This window comes from Glossina fuscipes, unplaced genomic scaffold (genome assembly GCF_014805625.2).
Source record: "Glossina fuscipes isolate IAEA_lab_2018 unplaced genomic scaffold, Yale_Gfus_2 60803, whole genome shotgun sequence".
NCBI classification, from domain to species: Eukaryota; Metazoa; Arthropoda; class Insecta; order Diptera; family Glossinidae; genus Glossina; species Glossina fuscipes.
The window spans coordinates 155,332-179,215 of record NW_024003102.1 but is presented as its reverse complement, the minus strand read 5'-3'; the positions used below and the strand labels follow the sequence as shown (position 1 = coordinate 179,215).

Sequence of the window (23,884 nt, the reverse complement as noted above, 5' to 3'; positions counted from 1 at the left end):
AGTGCGTCTTAACCCTATTAAGGTGTTGAGACAGGTGACTGCTTTGCCTGGAATGATGGTAGGGTTTGCTCTGTCAGTGGTAGTAAGAGTTCAGGTAAGGTTGATGATATGTCAAGTGCGACTGGCTCATACGATACGGATGTGTCATTAAACAAAAATCGCTTAGGCAGTGGCATCTCTAATTCCCTACGGCGTAATAATGAGTGTATCAGTGACGGGCAACAGCAAGTTTAAAATAAGGCGGCTTCTGTACGAGAAGATAATATTAAAAAAAATTATAAACCTGTGGATCCCCAACAAAAAGGCAATATTCGTGTGAAAGCTGGCGCTTAGCACTTCTGAGAATAACATAAAAAGTTATCCTGCTGCAAAAGTCCCATCTGTTAATTTGAAGCGCATTTTCAAATTGGCCTCATTTGAACATAGAACTCTCTCGTGTTTTAGGTGTTAGTTTCGACTGAAAACATGGAAATCTTTTTAAGTAAAAGATTGTGGCCAATTAGACCCTTAATAAAGGAGCTTATTCCTCGGGATCGACACCGCAATACGTTCTCGGTAGTTCTTCTACCCACAAAAAACTAAATGTTTCTTCAGGCCTAGTTACCTTCATATATCAAAATGTTAGACGCCCTTGCTCAAAATTTTACTCTTTTTTCGTAAATTCAGTGAGCACGGAGTTTTCCAATTTAGTTTTCGCTGAAACATGGTTAAAGCTTGATTTCCATTCGAGCTTTTTCACAATTCCTTCCAGGTTTGCGGAAAGAATCGATTGGATCGAACTGGTGGTGGTGTTTTAATTTCCATATCTACTGCAGTCCCTATTCTTTTGAGTTTCCTACTTCTAACAATGAATTTATTACCATTCGGGCGAAAATTGGCCTCCGTTTGTGACATGGCCGAAAAATATAAACCTGCTGATAGACTCATAGCGTTGAGAGACTTCAATTTGGCACAAGACGTTGATATTATAATGATAATTCTGGCTGTTTGGTGTCCACTTCAACTTGTGATAGAGTAATTTGGTTTTTAATAAATTATTTGACCGTAATTTCCTTCAATACAACTTTACTCCTAACTGTAGCTCTAAATGGCTGTCTACCTTTAAGTTTACCTGAGGATTCGTATCAACCTACAATTTGCATTTCCTTTTATTACGGGCATGGTGGTCCGTTGAGTCACTCTAACAAGTCAAATCCAACTTGCTCAAATAAACCTTATAATTGTAATAAAATCAATATTTTACTGCTTAAATCCACATTATACCCGATTTTTCTGCTAGGAATATTGAAACCCTACTATCATCGTTGTATAATGTGTTTAACTTAGCTATTTCTGTATCCATTCCGTTTAAGTCACCTCGCTCTCGAGCCACGTGCCCACATTTCGTATTTCGCCTATTCTGCTGCAAGACATAGATTTAATTACATGGTTGTTGCAGATACGTTCAGTTAATAAAAGCGTCACTGTTGGTTAATCCTAAATACTTTTTTATAAGTTTGAAAAGAAAATCCCCATAAATCCCTTGAAGGTTTCTTTAAGGGCCCCTTTTATTTATTCTATACATTAATGATCTCCCTTCTGTGATTACATCCAACGAGATCTTAATGGACGCTGACGATGTTAAACTGCTTTCTTGCTTCTCCGGGGAATCGCAATCGCATCAGCATCAAATTGACTTAAATAATTTTCTTAGATGGTGATCGCTAAATTTCATGAAATTACACCTGAAAAGATGCAAGAAGCTTTCTCTATTAAGAAGAAAACCATTCAATACCGAGTATTTCATTGATTCACCCAAACGTTGATTCGTTAATCGGCTTAGGTGTTTTATTTGACCAAAGATTGCGTTTTAATTTGCACATTGAGCAAGTAAAGCACTCTTTAAGTAAAGCTAGGTCCGCGTTTGGTTTTATTAAGAGGTGGTTCTATTAATAGCGGAAAGGCCCTTACATAACAAAAAGGCCATACATGCGCTTAGACCAATACTTGAGGATGCCTCGGTTGTCTGGTCTTCTTTCTATAGGTGTTATGTGAACCCTTTAAAACACCATTTTTGCTATTTGCCCTTAGGAATTGGTGTTGGGACCTGCTTGTCTCTAGCCGTCCTTATGAAAATAACTTCTATTGTCCTTACCATTATTTGAGAAAGGTAGATCTATTCTTGGTTTTTCTTCTTAATTAAGGTAATAAATGGTACTATCGATTCGCTCACATTGCTTGGTGGCATAAGCTTTATTGTCCCTAATCGCTTCCCTAGACAATTTATCTTTATTAAGCTTAGTCAATGCAGATGTAATTACGAGACGTTCATCCGTTCAGAGTTGTTTTCAGAGATCTAAATCATGTCTATCGCTTAATCTCAATATCGCACTCTTTAAAGTCCATCAAAACAACTACGCTTAATAGATACCATTTGCCTATGTCCTCTTTATCGCAATCCTAACATCTCACTATGATTCGAAAATTAATTGGTTAGTTTACTGTTAACAGTTGTCAAGCTTCTGCATGTTTGCAATTGTTTAGGCGTTTATTTGCAACTTTTATATGTAACGGCTGTGGGTGCGTCGCTCTGCTTTTCTTTCTTATTTATTTATACATGAATTATTGTTTTGTTTTTTGTTTGCTTCTTTTTATAAACTTTGTATTATTTTTTTAATTGTTGTGTTTAATTAGTAAAAGATTTATTTCTAAAAGTCAATGGAATCCGGCTGTTAATTTATTTTAGCTGAGTTCCATATGTATATAAATAAATGAATTAAATATAAAATAAAAGTAATCCTTGAACCAAAAATTGTTTATGAGATTTTGTATGTCCCACACATTACCATTGAAAGTTCTTGGGAATTTGCCATCTCTGTTGACTTTCAGTTTAGTGTCGAAACTCCTTTCGTTATATACGAATCCATGACAGTCTTGGTTCTTTGGCAGTGAGATTGATGTCGAGAAAAAGAGCGTGTGCTCAAATCTTGACAGGAGAACATGTCAACCGACGTTCCTTTATTAGTTTATTGTCTTCGCTGATTTGACAGACGGAAATGGATTTTCCGAGAGTGGCCATACAACATTCGTGTTTGGCAATGTCGTCCCCTTATAAATGTTTACACAAATTGGTCACAGGGGACCGGGATGCTAGGCAGACAAATAAAACCGGCCCCTCAAAAGCCCTAACCGGCAGGTTCATGCCTTTTGGTCCTAAAACACCAAAATAAAGTATCTTTTTATAATATTAATTAGGTTTTTAAATCAAGTTTTTTGTGTTTATTGTTACTGTTGTGAATATGTTATTTAATTTTTTTTTACAATTGAGTGTTTCGTTTTCTCTTTTCTTCTCTTCTCATAGTTTTGTCTGTTTCCGTCTTTTTTTTTGCTGCGGTGCTCTCGTGCAATTAGCTCCCTTCCCACAGGGCCCATCTTCGATCAACGCAATGAATACATTAAAATCGTTATAAAAACAAAGAGCGCCTTCCTTTACAAAATACCATAAAAAAAATTGGGTTAAAAAATTGGATTAGCCAAATTGCCAACCACTCTTGATATGACAATGAGACATCGTTAACTGGTCCGAGAATCTTCGATTGTATATATAGCTAATCTAAAAGCGATTATTCAACTGACAGGCTTAGAGGGATTGATTAATCAAGGGCGCTAACTGAGTGATTGAAATATCTTGTTACTCGATAAATAAACGGCAAAACCATTATCTTCCTAACCCAACATACTTCATCTAAGTTCAACTGATTTCAACCAACGTCCTTGAATTATTCTGCGCTATTGATAAGGCTTTCTTCGACAATTGTCTAACTGAAGCTGCTCATGTAGATTTCAATAAGGCCTTTGATTAAATACATCATGAGTTTAGAGAAACTTTATCTACTAGAATTTCCGACCTGCTTGATTAAATGGATAAAACCCAACTTAAAAAATATACTTTTACTTCTTTTTTCTAATGTTTTAGCGCTTCAAAATCGTATTTATAAGACAATAATTTGGTGTGATATTGTGTAATCAATTTTAAAAGCAATTGAAGAAAAAAAAGAAAAGAATACAAAATATTTTTTTCAACCCATCGGACGAGGTCTTCGTTTCCTCAAGAGTCTCTCAAAGCAATTGCTTATGTCTTACTTATGTCTTACGTGTTACGGTTTATTCTATATCTTCCCCATTTCTCTATGGTCATCCAGTACCTCAAAATTCTTAAATACACGAATGAGGTTAAATTGTGTTAATCTTCTAATAACCTCCAAAATCCATATTTAATTTTGGGCGTTATGACTCGCATGGCTTTGCTGTGCAAAGTAAGCTTCATATGCTTCCCCTTTAATAAATACGAAATCTTGACTTTCTCTAGAAGAGCTGCTTTACCAGCGCCTTGACATATTAACAATTTTAATTGGAAAGGGCCCCTCATTTTGAGATTGACGCGTCACCTTTAATACCAAGCCTCGCTTCAAATTGCCTATAAGACAAAAACAGAAAAATAAAGCGACAAATCTGCTAGTCTTCATTACGCAATGTTCGAATGAACTCGACGAGCCCCATATAAAGAAAAGATTATTCGTAAGTCTGGTGAGACCTGTTATTGAATATGGTTTACCCGTGTGATCCTCTTATATATATTGCATTGGCTCAGTTGGGTATGTTCACAATCTACTACAGCAATTAACAGTACAATTTTAATTTCAATTTATTTAGCTTTTATTTCTTATTTATTTATAACTGATGAAGAATTTGCTGTAATGTAGCGTAACAGTACATTAAAAATAAGTCAGAAATAAGTTGGAACTAAAATGCATTGTTAATTGTCGCCGTATTAGTAAACTGATCGCAACCATATTTGGAGTGAATATGCATGCAGGTGGCTCTGTCGAATATAATTTGCAATTGTAACATTTTATTTGTTTATGTATTTTTTTGTTCCCACATTCACAAATTCATCAACATGTCGCTTTATTTAGTAATTTAATTTTATTGAATTTGCAAATTTAAGATTGTTATAATAAATTTTTTTCCCTTTTCTTTCAAGTCCCGTTCAGACACATCGAATATATTATTACTTCTGTGTATTGTTTTTCTCACTATTTAGATTTTACAAATAAAACATTAACCATAAACATGCGCATTTAAAAGTTATAGTACACATTCTTACTAAATAACGAACTAACAAAAATGTTTACATATGGTGTGTCTATTTTATTTTCCAAAAAGAATAGTTGATACCATATTAGTAGAAAGATCAAACAAATCTTCAAATGACCCGTTTTGTTGATTTCTTACTCTTTTTAAACGCTGAAGTCTATATTTTTCGGAAAAGTTTACAGAAGTAAAAAACCATACAAAAAGCACAACTTATTTATACATATATATTTCCCAAAGCTTTTTCTGATAGAGTGCCAAGCACACTCACGAATTTAAAATTAAAATATATCTCTACACTTTGATCAAATATACGGTATATGTTTCGTATCGAGTCTACACAAATTTTTGTTACAGCCCAGTTTTGCGTTTTAAAGTGAACTTTATATGTTGTATCCACCGTCAAAATGTATAACTTTAATAATTTTATTAATGTTCGTATCAGAGAGAAATATACACATACACCTGTCAATAGTTAACATGAAAACAAAAAATTCTCAATAATTGATTACCGTAAACCAAATTTACAATTTCGAACAAATTAGGCAAAAAACGTTGACAAACGTTAAACACTTAACACAATTCCAATATTTAAAGACCACTTTAAAAATCTACACGCCTGTAATTTATAAAGAACAATAAGCGTCTACCAGAAATCACGTAAAGAATGATATACGGTATGGCAATAGAGAAGCAATCTTTTTCGTATCACAAAACGGTTCTTTTCAAAATGTGTAATAACGTATATAATTTGAAATTAAATTATTGATTGAAGAGTATATTTATGACATTGATAAGGAAATTTTGGTAATTTAGTTCTGGTCATTTTCCTTGTCTTTTTTGTAAGACGCGTTCTATGCAAAAACATATGTAGTTCACTTATAGATTTGTAACTAAATTTAAAATATATTTCACTTTTGCATGTCGAGACAATTAATATTTCAGATTTAGCTCGGATTTAATAATTTAGTATCGGTGGACATATACTGATTTCCGCGTCTGCGACTTGTATTATTTTAGTTTGTAATTGCGTATACCATTTAATTGCTAAATAGTAGTCTGCTTTCTTACGTTCACGAGTTGTTATATCCGCGATTGTACCATAAGCATGCAACCATTATACACTCAAACCAGTTTTTTCGCCGTCTTTTTTTTTGCCTTTAGACGGTGCCTATTCACCGCACAAAAACATAAAAAATATATATAAAAAATAGCTTTCACAACACAATTAAAACTTTTTTTATGCGATGAATCGCATCAACGCACAAAAACTGGTTTGAATGTGTACGAAATACAAAATCGATACGCCCGTTTTTAGGTTGACGGTAGTCGATTGCTTTTGTAGCGAGTTAAGGTTCTCGCTCGTTGCAGTTACAACGGAATTTATGTGATATCATCGGTAAATATAATTTGAAAAACAAATCCGGTGAAAAAATTAAAATCTATTAAACAAAAATATAAAACAATGTCTAATATATGGAATTAAATATATGACTGTTTATTTAAATTGTCTTATTCTTTTTTCTTAATAGCTAGCTTGATGTTTATAATCTCCATAATAAATATGCTCTCTACATACTGCCTAAAGAGCCCCTAATATCACATTTGCAGAGTACTTTTTAAGCAGTTTCTATTAATCTTACATTTCCATTTTTAACACCTCAATTTTTTCATTAGTTGCATATTCACCTATCCCTTTTACTGGATTTTATAATTTTTGCAAACATATAGGAATTTCTGGGATTAAATAATTTTTCCATGTTCCATATGAGCATGCTATGCTATTTCCATATGAGCATGCTATACTATTCTAAATTCGTCCGAGGACAAACGTTTCTTATTTACGTATTTTGTTATATTGTTTGCCTTTTTATGTCTAACAGTACGCAGTGCTTGGTTTATCTTTGTTTTATTTATTCATTTATTAATTTGTTTATTTTAAGGTAGTGTTTAAATTTAATTACTTATGCTGTATATACTTTGTTCTGTAAATGTTATTTATATAGAAGCATTTCTTAGCGTATTTTTCTGGATTGTGTCTGCATGTGTTTATGTAAATGATTAGGTATGAGTAAATTTTAATTCACTGCCGCAGTAAATATATTCGAGTTGTCCCATTCTAACTGGTTGATATTAGCAAATCTTCCTTTGACCACTGAAATGAATAGTAAAACAGAATATAATTAATAAATAAAAAAGGGATCGAATACTGTACGTGCAATTTATGTCAAATCACGTATAGGTCGTAATAATGTGCGTAATACACAAATTTATAAGTCCAAAGTTTTATGAACATTTTTTTTTTTCAAAATCCGCCCCTATGACACTTAAAACCTCATCCTGTTACTACTTTGAAATAGGAATATTGGTGTGATATATACGTGTCATTTACATACCCGAAGTTTACATTTAACATTTTGCGAAACGCCATGTATTAAAGCTGATAGAATTGAAAAGAGCTGTCTGAATATTCGTAATGCTAATGGAAATTCCGCAGTCTATTAGTGTCTATTTGCTTTGTGGATCTCGTACAAATGAGCTTACGAGGAAATTTAAAAGGGACTTACGTAAAATTATGAACCAAAATGAGAATTTTCAAATATAGAATAGTTGCTGTACCAGAGCATGAATTCAGAGCGTACTTTTCGGTAGCGACCTTATGTAGTAAAGGCTCGAGTTATATTCCAACGAACCGACGAGCTATACTTGCTTTTTCAGATTCGGTATTGAGCAATATATCAGCGCTTAATTCCGATTAATAAGTTCCAAAATGAGTTTCATTCCGATCGATTACCAGTTAAATTTTCTTCAAGCACTCAAAAAAATTGTATCGACCTTTTTCCACTTACACTTTGAATGGTCAAAAAAGCTATGTCAATTTTATATTCACTACAAAGGAAGTAGATGACTGCGTCATATCACCGTATTATTATATAATACATGTAATCAGAAGCAGAAATTATTACAGAAGATAAACGAACAGCAAATCGACCATATGAACACTCGTAATTGCTCATCTCTAATGATAATATAAGAAACAAATAACAATTTTCTGCGTAGAAAACGCAATATTATTTCCGCGTGTAAGCATATAATGATAACGTACAAACTGTCATTGTTGTAAGTTTTGCTCTGCTGCTAACGAGCATATAGTAAATTCTCTGGCAGTGCACCTTAACCCAATTTCAGCACACATCTCATAAAATATAACGTCGTTAAACGTCGTTGGTACTTGAAATGCGCCCAAAAAAGTGTCCAGATTTCGATAACAACGAAAATATAATTTGAGAAACCATTCCCCATGAAGGAATCAAATTTTTAACTTACATAGTTAACTTATCGGTGAAGTTTCTTATATTTCGAGTATACGGGTATTGACTTAAGCCAAGCAAACTAGCAAATGAAGTTAGCGGTTATTTACCTACTGAACAGTTGAGTTCTCTACGATAGATCTTTGAAACACTTGTGAAAGGAAAATATTCCAAATGAACCTTTTGGTTTAGAAAGCAAATCAAACAAAGTCGAGACTAAAGAATCTTCTAACTGACTTGTCTTTCGCATTGAAATAAATTTTGCCATAGTGGTTTGGTTTTTAAAATTGTATCTAGTGGTTTTCCGCTTCGCGAAGTTAAATTAATTCAAAGCTTTGTGTTAAAAAAACATTTTGGCGCTCCTCGTTTAGATCGATACGCTGATTTGCCTTCTATCTCTGCAGGTGTTCCGTAAGGATTTATTCCGGTTAAAATTTTTTACTCGATATTCTTTTCTTCCCGAAACTTAATGATTTCCACGTTGCTCTATACTACAAGAATATGAGTATTCATTTACTGCAATAACTTGGTTATGACATACTAGATATTTGTATTTATATAACATAGACGTTGCTTGCCACTATGATATATCGAAACCGTGTTACATGAAACTTTTTTAATTAGTTATTTTAACTAATGCATAAAATAGAAAAATATGTTTAAGCTTAGATGTAATATATATCAAAGCAATGTGTATCATGTTGTTGTTTTGTGTTATATCGAAACCCTGTTATAAGAAACTTCGAAATAATATAACCGTTTGATATAATATAACCGTTTTATAACAATCACAAATTTTGTACCGCGTTCAATATTTTACAAACATCATGTTATGCGATGGTGGCCTCTGTTTAATTATGTAACTAAGAGCGAATTTAGTTAAATGCAGAAGAGACTCAAATCACCTTTGTTACTCGAAACCCTTTCTTTCTCCCTTTATTTATTTTGCCAATTCAAGGTCATGAAATTTCTTTTCCTGATCAGATACTTGATGTTAGCTACTTGAGAGTTATACTGCACATATAATCAATCTTCCGCAATCATGTTCAGCACATCGAAAAGAAGTACGGTATTCTAAACTGAGTGCTGTAAATAAGATTCTCCTACGTAAAGTTGGTTTTCAATTGGTTATATTAAATGCCAGTCCAGAATGGCGTAACTGTTGATTAACCCACTTTAAAAATTTGCAAATATGCCAAAATACATTATTGAAAATGAAGTTAAATTTGCCCAACAATTTTCCTAGCATAAATTTCAACAAAATCAGAAATGTAGGCCCATTGAAAACAAAAATAATCAAATTACGAAGAAATTAACTTTTTGTAAGTCCTAATATATAACCTATTTTATAAGCAAAGCTGTGATATTTAAATCGGATATCTTTATTTGTAGATTTTCTTTGGCTGTGTACATCACATAAATGGCATGAATTGTAATGCGCTTTATTTTTTTTGCATTTGTAACGTTATAGAATAAGCAAGTATACCATATTATTAATAGCTACGTAGATAGATCAAGTCAACTTGCTTATGATAAAATACCATTTAAAAAATGTTGTACTTTCGCAAAATTAACAATACAACAAATTCGCATGATCCAACCAGTGAAACTGTTTTTAATCCAGTTCATTTTCTGATGAAAGATCCCTGTGTGAATACTGCGAACATTGCAAAGAAAGCAAAACAAATAGAAACTTATACTTAATGCTATAGAACTTATTGTGGACAAAGTTCCACTTGCATAACAGAAAAGAAAACAACGGATATGTAAGAAAAATGAATTGGCTTAGTTTGTTGAAAACTTTTGTAAGCTTTTTTTGTCGTGTAAGACGATACGAAAACGAAATAAACAACTAAATGGTCTTATATATTTCAAAACGGTCAGTTCCATATGCCAGCGATACGAATTAGAAAACAACTAGTTAAAGGCCACTAAGTGAAATGAAAGGGCCATGATATACGTAATTGGACGTAGGTGTGTATTATTTCATTTATAAAATTAAGAATTATCGCAATTTGAAATTTGAATGACCTTTATAATCTCAAGTCAGTGGTGGATTCTGGTTGTGACTCAAGTCAGTGGAAAATTCGATTGAATCTTTATATATTGTTTAAGCTGCTTATATATTAGGATGCGACGAAATAAAGTCAGTCATGTTTGGTTTTGCTGTCAACATCTGCCTTTTAATCGCCGACTTAATTGTATCCCATAGGGAGAATTACACAATCATAAATCACAATCTTCATAATTATGATCGTTTATATTCATGATTTCTCAAATGCTCTTTTAATATACCCAAGCGATCTAAAGTTACTATATACTATTCTTCTTATCGATCATGATACGATAGAAATGGGGAAAGAGCAAACTATTATTACTATTTAGGAGTATGGTCCTAAAGGCCATAACAAAAGAAATTACCTGTTGTGTATACAAATGATCTACTGATAACATTTTCATGAGACCGCCTATTTGCTAACCTGTATCTTGCTATTCTAACTTTGTTTACATTTATCTTTATTAATGCTTTCACGTCGACACTTTCCTAGTGTTGATGCCATTACTTCTATAAATTGTTACGATTGATATCATCTTGCCTTGATACATTATGTTTGTTCGCATCATTATTATTACTACTCTCATACATATTATTGTGGATATTTTCATATTACCCTTATATATATATGTATATATATGTACAGTAAAAATTCTTTATTCGCGGGGTATGTGTGCCGCGAGTACGGAAACCGTGAATACGAAATATGTGGATACCTATTGGAATCCTTTTATTATGTATGTACTTATTAGATCCGCAAATAAAAAAATATAAAACCGCGAATGTAGCAATTTTTGTAATTTTTTTTAATCCGCGAACAGTAAAAACGCGATTGAAGGAAGCGCGAATAAGGAACTTTTACTGTATATGTATGTTGATATCATCACATTACTTTTGTATATATTGTTGTAGATATTATCATATTACATTTATATACATGTTTTTAATATCGTAACATTGTCTTGGATGGATTATCGCAATAGTTGTCATTTTCATAAAATCCTGCTATCATTGATTTATTATTTATTATCATTACTGATATTAATATTAGCTTTCATGCTATTAGCATCCCATTTTTTTAAATTATTACACATCCAATTCTTTTGCGTATGCATTCAATTCTTTCTTTAAAAAAAAAGATACTGTATTAAAATATCCATTTTGGGTCTTATGCATTGTATATATTGTGTTTATTGTATATTCCCGGTATATTCCTGAATTTATATGTTGTGGGTGCTTCTGGCAGTGATGATAGAAAAGGCATAGTTTGTGCAGTGAATTTTAAGTCAGTAACAGACCTAACTGCGGTTAAGCCTTTAGTTTAATTTGCGAAAATTAAATGGGCTGCCTTCCTAATCTAAGCATAGGAAATTCATCCAACCTGCTGTAGTTGGTCAATAGCGAATTTAGTCATTAGGCTAGTGGGTTGTAAAGGGATGCAGAGTTGATTGGGTTAATAGAGGGCTCTGTTGTCAATCTTAAGACACCCGTCCGTATGTGGAAAGAAGGTAAACCGGCTTAACCGAAGGCCGTTATTTACCACCTAAAAGGACTAGAATACGTAGGAGAGTTAGAGAGTACGTAAGGTAGTGAGAAAACTAACTTCGTTTACCGAAGGCTCAATCACCAGCTGCTGAAGCATAGCGGTCGGCAAGTCAAATAAGTTACCTGAAGGCTCTGCTTACCAATCTACTGTCACGAACAAGTATGGCGAGTTAGTTAGGAAAACAAGCGCAACATGTTTGCCAGCCACTCAAATTCGGGCTTACAGGCAAAATTATAAAGTTCGTGCAGTAACGCGCAATACAAAAAGAAAAAGGAATTAAATAAGGTGTGTAGTTTCTCTCTTACGTGAATAGTCTCTAACGAACCCTGATCAAGACGGCTTCACCTCTGTTGAAAGGTGAAAATATCACGTTACAAGAACGTTTTAGTGAAAGCCTTTCCTAGAATTTATTTTATTACCTTCTTCATCTTCTGATTCCGAAATTTCGGAATCGGAACTCTCCTCAGAAATTGCATCTCCTTGCATGGGATTTATTGTAATTGTCAAAGCTGAGTCATCCCAGGTAAGCCCTTCGTCAGCAATCTGTTCAAGCGTTAAAAAATACAATAAAAATATTATCTTACTTTTTTAACTTGCTATATATAATCAGACCTTTGGACAAGGTTGATGACGTTCGGCGTATTTATGGTTGTTACTATTTTTCAAGCGAGCAATGGATACTCCACTCAAAAGGATAACCGAAAACACACAAACTAGTATAATTAGCGTTGTAGGATGTGAACTTCCAGCTGCGAAGTATAAGGTAATATTCGAATGAAATTAATGATAGCATAGAAAGTATTTATAGCTGTACCAACCTTTGTGACCAATGGAGTGTAATTTTGATTGGGGTTCTTGTGCGTCATGCTGTTGTGACATGGCATGTGAGAAAATTTTGTTATCTAAATAGAGGGGTGAAAAAAATTGGTTCGTGATTTTTTTTCCACTTCCTATACAAACCATTAACGAAGAGACCCATGTAAATATATATAAAAAAGTCAGTCTGTGAAGCTATCACTAATTGTGGAAGAAAGCAGAAGCATTTGAAACTAAATCTTAAAGACCTTCAAAAACCCGGTGCCTTCTTCAGATTATTACGAGCAATTTTAACTGAGAAGATAATAAACTAACAAACAAACAGTCTGTTGTATTATAAAATTATAACAAAATATAGAGCCTCCGATTCGCTAGTGGCAAGTATAGAGTTTAGAATTATTTTAATTTTTAAATACCAGCATAATTGATGTTACCATAATCTGTGTGGGCAGCCGAAAAAGCCAACAGTGCATTAGGTGTGGTCTTTGGTGAATCTAGAACACCAGTGGGTATCTGCTTAGGGTGCAGAACTGTTAAAGTTAATGTAAACTCTCCTGTATTGTATTGTAAATTCAATTGGGAGCAAGCCACTTTAAAAACCCGATTTAAGTAATAGGCCGGCTTCTTGTTACTGTAGACTAACGCTTTTAGTACATACAAATAGTTAGCCACACTATCAGTTCCAATCATTTCAACGCCATCTTTGTTAATGTTAGTCTTAATGTCCAAAGTAGTAGAGAGGGTCTCGTCGCCATCAATCTCTATTTCTTCATGGTCAGGATTTAATGAAGGAAATACAATAACACTGCAGGTGTCCAAGCTCTGCAATTCAGCTGAAATGCGTTCACCAATAAGACTAATTACACTAACATTAACGGTTCCCAAAATATGCACACCGCGCTTTATTTCTGGATACGTTACCAAATTGTTTGAGTTGCCTAATAAAGTAAAAAGCAAAAAATTATGGATGATATTGGTGTGCATACATAAAAAAATATCAGAAAAAAATGGAACTGTAAATAATAAATCGAACTCCTTTCTTAAATACCTAAAAATACGAAACTTTGGGATTCTTTCCAGTGGGTCTACTTAATTTTTTTGACTATGGGCAAAAATTATTCTGGTTGGATTAATTTCAACTGAGACTATTTTCCAATTATCTGATAAGGTCAAAATAGTTTTAAAATCCATTCATTTTGAATTAAAACATAATCATATATTTTAGTTACATGCTGTACATATTGCCCAATATTTCCATGCAGACTTATTTTGCTCGAAGATTGTTCATTATTGTGACATCTATGACAATTCGTGTTAGGCGGGATCATATAAAGTTTGTTATGAATGTGCAACGTTGTTCATATCTTATCTAACTATTTGGCTTCAAAGATCTGATCGCTTAATTAAAATTTACAGTTACGTGTTAATTTGACCTTTGGTGCCGAATGTCAAGACTTCGACGGAGAATAATAATTTGAGTGAATGGGTTTGATTCAAATTGCTGTGTCTCAGCGATTCATTTTAATGCTACGTACAAAAAGCAAGACCAATATTCGAGTTAAACAACGCCATTATATTGAACATCAGAAATACTTCTTTCCTAAATCCATAGCAGTCACACATACATCTGTATCATATTTCACATCAGTAACGTTATTAGTGGTTCAGCTGTGTTTGGCTTTATGCGATACAAAAAGTAGTTTGTCTGGTTTTTATAATGTGTGTGAAAAGATGATTTCAGACTGTCAAACAGTCATGAAGTGGATTGCTACGAGATATTGAGATTTGTATCTACGAACGCGAGCCAAAAATGAAATGCTGACTTATTTTTAACTGTACGGCAAGGCCTTTTTGAGTTTTTGCTGAACTTTGAACTTCTCCCTCCAACACCTCCCGCGAAGCTGCAGAGCCTTAGTTGTTCTCAAGACTAAAACTCTTTGGCCGAAATCTCGTGATCTACTACCAAACTGTTTTACCACTTACTGAACATTCAGTACAAGCTAATGCATTCATTCCCATAGCTTCAGCTACATTCTTCTTTAATTTAGAATATCATCACACTTTAATATACAGTGAGCGAAAGCTGACAAAAACTGATATGTATAAAGTGCAAACGCTAATATTCTAGTTCCCTACATCCAAAATTTAGCAAAAATTGAACTCGTCATCTTCGTTTCATGAAGCAATCAATTTCAACCGACAGAAGTTATTTCAGTAACAGCTTGAAAGAATGCAGTACATCTTTGCAGATGAAATATTTACTTTTATACGAATAAACTACTATTCATTTTCGCTATAAACTGGTAAGGAACAACGGTAGATATGTCGTGTTTCCAAATTTTCCTTATAGCTAATAGGGCTCTCGTAATCCCCTAAAACGCAATCGATATTTTTGCGAAAATTGCGAAATTAGAATGGGAACAGTCACATTGAAACATATTAACATAATGTTGCAATGATAAACAAGTGGATGTGCAGTCGAGACGATTACGAAGAATGTACGACCAATTTTCTTGCTTTGGCTTTATGTTGTCTTTCTGTATAAAATTACCTGTGTAATTCGACAAAACAGAGAAAAACAAAGCAATCAAATGATATTAAATCGCACCTTTTATAACGATTTGTACAGATCCTTGTTCATAATGAATTTTGGACCCAAAATTATTATTAACTAGATGTTTGTGGTTTGGCGTAGACACCAGAAAAGGTGCTGGTGTTACAATAGGTCTTCCTATCTGGTCTGGCCGCTCTGATCTGTGGACGTTAACGTTGGTGGATCTATTCTTGGAGTTGGGGAATGAAGCAGTTGCTAAAGATAGCGTATTGCTAGGTTCATTAACCATAACATAAGTTTCTACGGTTGGCAAACGTATGGTGGTCTGATTAATGCAAAACAGAGTGGTACGTAATTCAACATTACGACGACCTATTGTAGGATTGTCCTTCGTATTAATGTATTGTATGCGCTGAAGCAGTTGTTCCAAATGATCTTTATTGTGAGCCGCAATATAAATTTCGTTAAGTTGAGTGTTACATTGTATTTGTGTTTCGGGATCTAAAAAATTGCCGAACGGAGGCAACAAGTGCTCCGCACAATTAGTACCGCATTCGACATCAGTTGGTGAAAATACTCTATTTAGCAAAATCTTAATCTCTGATATGTCACCATTAAAGCCGTGTTTAAGATGATTTTCAGAGCTTTGGTAGCAGGCACCTACAGTGAGTGTTGTATTGATGCCGTGAGCTGCATGCAGTGGCCAATCGTCAATTACTTCTGGATTACTATGATGGTCTTCAGTGGAGCTTTCGAAACGTAGGCCATCAATATATAGATCGATTTTAGAGTTTTGATCGACATTAAGCACATAATGATGCCATTCGTTGTCGCACACCTGCGGTATTTTCCATCGCCATTCCGCTGGACTAAAGATATTCAAATCTCCTTCGTTAAAGTTCTTGCGCAACAATAAGATCAAACGACAGTTGCGCACAAAGAGTGCCATGTGGTGGCGATTCATTTTATGATCGTCGGCGTTACAGATAATATGTTCCTTTATATGCCTATTGGAAGCCGTTGGGCCAGTCTCAACAAAGTGACGAAAAATTGTCACTATGCTGAATGGTCCTTGAGAGAAATCTTGATATGACAAAATTTTATTGGGTACACGAACGCCAGAAAACCCGTCAAAGTGAAATATAGGTTCCGGTCCTTCATCATAGCTTAGATCACTCGTCCAATCAGTGCTTCGCGGAAGAAGATCGATCAAGTCAGAATGACGAGAACAGTTACTTATATCACGATCGCAACCAAATGAAATATGTTTAGTCTATAATTAATTGAAATTAAATTGAAAGCATTTTGTTTTTCAATATTGATCTCCTTACTTTTAATACAATGTTTACGTTTAAATTGGGTTTTTCGCATAACATGCCACATAATTCCAAACGGGCGTTTGGAAATAAAAACAAGCTTTCTGTCGATGAGGCCTAAAGAGAAGTAATTCAAATGGTAAACATTTATTTAATACGAACATGTTGACATTTAATTACCGTATAGTCAATGCGTTCGGGTATGCCCAAAAATCGCGCTTCACACATTCTCCGCACTTTTATGCTAACCATTATTGGTTTCGATTGTTTCATCGCACAATCAAAAGCTACTACTGACAATATATAATTATGTGAAATTTTATGGGATAGAGGCTCAGTGTTCTTTATGGAACCTTCGTTGTCAATGGAAAATGGCTGATCTCCGTTTAATAACTGGTATTTGCAGACATCTCCATATAAAGGCGTACAATCTTTGTCGATTGCTTCAACTCTGATTATCTCCTTGTAGAGTCTTCCCTCATCAGCTTCCGTTACATAAGAGGGCTGCAGGAACGTCGGCGCGTACTCGTTTACATCGATGACAGTTATGTGAACGTTTGCCGCAGCAGAATGTGTTCCATCACAGAACACTGCTACAATCTCGAAGTGATAGCTTTTACGCTTCTCACAGTTGAGGTTCCGATGCGCTTTAAGCACGCCCAAGTTGTTAATCAAGTTAATTTGGAACGGCACCTCATGATAAGGCTTTTTTACAATTTGAAAATTGCAAATTTTTTCTTCGTCTACTTTAATAAGTGGTGTTATTTCAACTGACGTTTCGTTTTCTCTTATTAGACCATGGTATGATTTTTCTAGAATATTGTCTATAAAGAACAAATACAAAAATATATTGTATTGAAAAGCATATTTCTGATTATACCTTTTTGCGACAAGAAATCGTCGTCGTTTTCGCTGGACGATATTGTCTGATATTTATAGGACGGTGTAGATGCTGAAGAAGAAGATCCTGGCAGAACTACTATCGCTCCAGCAACGATGTAATAACCAAAAAGAAGTAAGAAACATCTCAATTGCAAAACCATGGCAAAGCCTGACATAAGAAAAATTTCATTTACACAATGTTGATAAACTTTATAGAATTAAGATTCTGTAAAAGAAAGTAATAGTGTCGTCTGTTAAACATGCTCTAGTTGAAAACCAGGTTTCACATTTCTTTCACTGAAGGCATTCGCATGCTGCCAATATACTTTCGAGTCTTTTGCGAAGCTCCGTACAAATGGAGAAAAAATAACAAAAAAATGAGAGCCAAAACTTTAATGCAAAGCACTTAACCAGAATTATTCAAATTGGCTTCAAGTCAGAACATTTGTAGTGTATAACGTCACTCAGTTGAACCTGCACATAGGAGGATAATATGTATACACAAGTACTTTTTGTAATCCGATCTCGCAATTCACCTGTGTACCGGTTTAGTGTTCGAATTCTTAATGTAAGAAAAGTTAGATGAAAAGGTTACACTAGGTATTATTGGTTGAATTTCGTAGATCGAATTGCAAAACAAATCTCTAATTAAGTAATTTCAACATCTTATCATCGTCAATTTTATACTTACTTCAACACATGTCAACTTGGAATAGCGCGAATATTTTTGAAGGTCACAGAAGACTTAAGTAAAACGGACGACCCACCGCAATTTTCTACATACAAAAAATAAATTTATTTGTATATAAATTTCAAGAAGAAACTTTCATCTTGCATGCGCATTTGGTAATTACACAAGATAATGAATTAATTAATATGGAATTAATTCACAACATTTTCAAACTTCCTACCATCGTCAAGAATAAGTTGTCTTTAAATATTTAGATGATACGCAACCATTAACATGATAGCAATTTTGGTTTTTTACACAAAACACAAACAACGTTTATATACCATTTTCTACCACTAATCTTTTAAAAACTATTGTTATTTTATTTTGACGTAAATTAAGCATATATTTTAATTTTTGCTGATGGTGCACATACACGTGTATGTCTCTCGAATTATTTAATAGATGTGACTACTTTTCTTAACAGATGGTTTAATTTTATTTCAAAAGAAAAAAAATGTTTTTTTCATTCTTATTTTATTTAGAAAATTTAAGCACGGTACAATATTTAAAGGTTCTCTCTCATTTACATCGGATAAGACATATAATAATTAAACTGAGGGTGCGGTAAGTAGAACTTATTACGATATAAGGGAGGAAATTTCATTTAATTTGGATGCTATGTTCACCAATCACCGCTTGCGTAGAATAAAACAATTCTTAAACAATTCTTTAATGCCCTCTTAACACATCTATTAGCGTCTTAAACGAAAATCTAAAACATGCAACACTAAATATTGCCAAAGATTGAGCGACTGTGTAAATACCGTCGTTCTACACTAAGAATGAAAAGTAATTGTAAAATGCATCGAAAAGTTTATGAATTTCAAAGCTTTTACAATTTCAAGATATTTTATATAAAATTTTGTTATTAGACATTCTGGATTATGTACAAGTATGGAAATGACATTCCTACCCACAAATCCAACAATAGCAAATTCCATTCCATCCGTTCCATAATTTTGTTACGAATTTTCTTCGCAAAACATCGCAGAAATCCGTTGAATTAAATAAACCGTATGGGTAGCATTCAAAACTACGAAAGAAAAACGAAAGAAATTTTTGGCTCCGAAGCACAATACGTTCAAATTGCTTGCATTTAGTAAAAGTAACGTTAAGAGCAGCGCAACTTGGCTTGAACAAAAAAAAAAAAAAAGAATGGAGCAATACAAACTACAATATTACTTAAATTGCCATACCAAATTAATATAATTTTCAGATGGTTCGAATGACAGCGTAAGCGGTGCTTTACACTGACGAATTCTTTCACCTGTTTTCCATAAAACGTGAACTACGTGGAACATGCTGTTGTACAGATATCGATATATATATAGGTATATATGTATATACAAGAATACCTTTTACCTGTTTTACTCATGCGTACATACACCTTAATGGACATGCTATAAAGTATTTTCTACCAACTCAGAGACAAATGGATTAATATTTGATGCGATGTGCGATTTGAAAGCAGATCTTTATACAATTTTATGGATCTTTAGAAGTTTACAATTTAAAACATCTTCATATTGCGTGTTGTGTGTTATATTTAGTTTCTAGATAACTGCGGGCAAACCCTTGCGTTAGTTGAACTTGAATTAGTTGAACTTGGAATCTAAAGCAGACTCTAATAAAGAAGTTAACAATATCTTCGATATGTAAATCAAGAAAAAGACTACAAATTTATTGTGTTTTCTTAAGTACATACTGGACTAACTTCCCTGATTTTCGAACTTATGTTGTAAGGAGACAAAGATGTGAGAAGACGTTGTTTTAAATAAGATTTCAAAGTCGTAAACGGATATTTCCAGAAGTAGAATAAGCAAGAAGGTGTTTCTAAAGATGAAAGAAATATATGTATGTGTTTTTCAGAGTTTTTATTGCGCATTGCTGTGCTTTGTAAACGTTACAATACAAAATCTGTACATGGAAGCAAAGCAGTAGCGGGTATTAAGAGATTGTCATGCCTTCTGTTTATGAATAATTTTAACACAGATAAAAAATGGATCTTTGAAACTTTATTCACAAACGTCCATTCATTTATTTTTTTTAACTTGAATAGTTTCACTGCAATATGGTCCGATTTTGCTAAAAACGCCCAAAACCAACACGAATGCTTCCATATTTTTTGTCATTGGTTCATATTTAATGGGCATGGGTGCACACGGGTACTTTTTCAAAAAAAAGTTTGAAGATAACATCATGAAGTAACATCTATACATACTAAAACATTTGCAGGGCCGTAGGAACGTCGAACTTTTCTTATTGCGCTGACGGAGATTATACCGCGCTTTTCATGTTATTTTTCCCAAAACCAATAGAAAATACCAAGTATTCTAAGTAAGGAATCCATATTTGCTGACTACCTAGTGTGTGTAGCTATTATGTCCATGCGCGGTAAAAATACGTATCTGATGAACTTGTGGCACTATCGTTAGACCACATTTTCTGATTAACAAGTTGTAGTGTTTACGAATGTAGAGGGGATCTATCAGTCTGTATTTGCCATGTTCTTATCACAAGCTTCAATCTTTTGCTGTGATAAAATCAAAGAAAATTATTCAAGATAGCACGAGAGGGCAAACGCAAGAAAAAAAAGAGGATCGAGTTTGTCTATATGAAATAATGGTGGACTTTCCTTTGCAATTTTGAATGTAGCCAGCTCATCATAAATAATCACAGACGCAGTTGACTAGGTGACTCAAAACCCTAAAAATAGGTATCTAGTGTGTACAGATGCAATAGCAGCTAAATTGGTACAAAAGATTTGATTTATACTTTAGAGAATTGCAAAGAAAAAAATAGATAGGTAAAGATATATTAAAACGAATTAGAAGAGATGGGTTAATCATTTCATATAAATAGATCTAAAATTCTATATAAAATAGTGCCAATGCTATAAATTTTTATCATAGCACTTAATAAATTTGAAATCAACAAATTTGTCTCTAGAAGGTGCTCGAATTTACAGAAATTAAACATTTTAATTTCAATCATATACGTGATACACATTTCTTCATTAAAAAATATGAACAAAGAAAAATCATCAAAGAGGAAAGAAAAAACGCTAAAGGCGTTAAGCAGCGCAATAATTTGACAAGAAAATTTTGCTGAAGATAAATAATCGGAATGCCATTGAAATCAATTACAAATAGCTCTTCATCAATCGAAATCAATCGATATATAAACAAGAGACTCGAGCGATGTCGTAAAAACTCAGAAGACCACACAATCCAAACTAAAATAGGTGTTCTTAGTTCGTTTAATGAATAGACATTGAAGATTCAATAAAATTTCGTCAAGGAGACTAATGAAACAAAATCTGATGAAAACGAAGTAGAGACTCTGTAGTGAAAAACATTACGCAAGTCACTTATTAAAATTATAATACGTAATGGAACAATAAGACGGGCTGATATTCATAAAACAAGTTTTTTAATTGATCACCTCACACCCATAGTCCGTAAACTTCATTATATCTGACGCAAATTGAAAAGAGGAAAGCGGATTACTGGATACAAATTTTGCAATGACGCTGTACTTCCAGCTGTACATACAGAAACGGAAGGAGTTGATATTATATTAGATGTATTTAATTTGAGGAAGAAATATCAACAATTTTGGTTATGCCTTAATTTTAACGTTTTTACGGTAAAATCGTACTAAGGAATCCTTATTAAATTGTGTTTTTTTTTTTCATACATGAAGTACTATACTTTGCTCGGTTGCTAATTTATCTATTATTTTCCCATTATATTCACTTACGCTTTCCTTTGATTAACTATTATATTTACTTTTATTGCTGAATTTTTATATTCTTTGCTCTTCCTTTTTTTACATTTATTTTAATTGAAGTGAATGTCATTCTCACTATGACATTGTTTTTTGACTTGTAGGCTTAAGGTGCAATGAATTTGTCGAGTATGGAGCCAAGAATGTTACTGGTCTATGAATTGTTTGTAATATATATATGTTTACACTTTTTTTATATGTAACCAGTTGAGTCTTTGACACAATGTTTCTATATTGAGTAATTCTGTTTTTTTCCCAACTTAATCTCTTAGAGACATTGCAAATAAAGCTTACGTTAAAGACCCTACATCTTACAAATGGAATGTGATTTGTAGTATAGAAACAATGCTAAAAAACTACATGGAGAAGAAAAGCCATTTTGGCAGAAAATGTAACATTGTCGATTCCAAGAGTAAATGAATCAATGAAGGGTTAGCAATAGTGACTCAGTCAACGATGACATTGATGTATATGTTGACCCCATAAATAAGTGTTTCTTATATGGTTTGAACGTTAGTTCCGATGCCCCTATTTTACATGTCTTAGTGATCGTCAGCTGCGTTTGGTAACATTATATTAAATGTTTGTAGTGTTGATGGAACCTCGTTGAAATTTCTAAAAATAGTTATCCCTTTAGTAAGTAAGCCTGTGTTATATGTATTTAACTGCATCATCATAACACTGGAAGCTTGCAAAAATTATTCTGATAGATGAAACTGGCGTTTCATTCAATATTGGAAACCTAAGACTCACAAGTATTTTGCCTACATTGCCGAAGGTATCTAGACATGTTATAATGTCTCAAACCTCTCGGCATATTGCATAATTTTACTTATTGAATGGTCGACAAACAGGGTACAACAAGGTCGCAGCGCGTCATGTACATTACTTGGAATTACTGCATCTATAAGATAAAATTTATTTATTGTAGTACCATTGCACTTGTCCAAAAGTTTTGATCGAATTCATCACCAGAAGATGGTGCAAAAACTCAATAATGGATTTATGTTCGTCTCTGCTCATAAAGTCCGATTTGTCGGGCAGGAATCAATTTGTCTTTTAAAGGTCGTTAATCACGCATAGAGTAGGTTCCCACCTTCATCCCTAGATCCCTCTAGAGTGACTCAAGGATCCGTTCTCGGCTCAGTATTGTTTTCAATGTACTTGAATAACCATGTTAGTGCTGATGAGTTGGGAGTATACTCGGTGTACGGTTTTGCAATCGGTATCCAATTATTTCTTCATGGTACTTAGTCAAGGGATTAAGACGGAGTTCAATGTTGGGTGAGATCTATCTCTTTGCCGTTGAATATGTCCAAATTGAAAGTTATGAAATTTAGTATCGTAGATATGAGAATTCAAATGGAAGGATGTAAATTGGAGTTTTTTGATAAATTAAAAATTTTGGGTGTTATTATTGACAAGAGACTTGGTTTCTGATACCATAGAAAGAAAAAGCAAGCAATCAACCATCAACTGCTTCTAAAGCTGCGTCAATTAAAAATCTTCACGATAGAACCAGGGAATACTTGCTAGCATTAGACATTGGAAACAGAACAGACACTTAGAGCCCCTTATTACTGCAGATTTTAATCAAGAACTTAGATTGCAATCTGCACATAAGATTTGAACAATCTCTAAAACAAACTAAAGAGATACTCATCATTGAGCACCTGCTACTATTTCTGCAATTTCAATTCCAAACCATGGACTCGATCGACCACATCATTTACAGCATAGTTGGCAGT

At 33.6% G+C, this 23,884-nt stretch overlaps 1 protein-coding gene across 4 annotated transcripts in view; it reads right to left on the bottom strand.

The window, feature by feature from the left end:
• Nucleotides 1-6,063: 6,063 nt before the first annotated feature.
• LOC119643438 (calsyntenin-1) overlaps nucleotides 6,064-23,884 on the bottom strand; it is a 90,716-nt gene continuing 72,895 nt past the window's right edge. The window contains exons 1-10 of one of the 4 annotated variants that reach the window (XM_038042784.1): nucleotides 18,306-19,007; nucleotides 17,613-17,783; nucleotides 16,913-17,556; nucleotides 16,748-16,849; nucleotides 15,471-16,689; nucleotides 13,279-13,800; nucleotides 12,865-12,948; nucleotides 12,659-12,795; nucleotides 12,466-12,589; nucleotides 6,064-7,288 (exon numbers count right to left, since the gene is read on the bottom strand). In XM_038042784.1, the coding sequence (XP_037898712.1) occupies nucleotides 7,212-7,288; nucleotides 12,466-12,589; nucleotides 12,659-12,795; nucleotides 12,865-12,948; nucleotides 13,279-13,800; nucleotides 15,471-16,689; nucleotides 16,748-16,849; nucleotides 16,913-17,556; nucleotides 17,613-17,775 (3,072 nt within the window). In that variant the 5' untranslated portion in view covers nucleotides 17,776-17,783; nucleotides 18,306-19,007 and the 3' untranslated portion in view covers nucleotides 6,064-7,211. Of the gene's footprint in view, nucleotides 7,289-12,465; nucleotides 12,590-12,658; nucleotides 12,796-12,864; nucleotides 12,949-13,278; nucleotides 13,801-15,470; nucleotides 16,690-16,747; nucleotides 16,850-16,912; nucleotides 17,557-17,612; nucleotides 17,800-18,305; nucleotides 19,008-23,884 lie in introns of those variants that run through there. The other 3 variants (XM_038042785.1, XM_038042783.1, XM_038042786.1) reach the window with 3 other exon arrangements.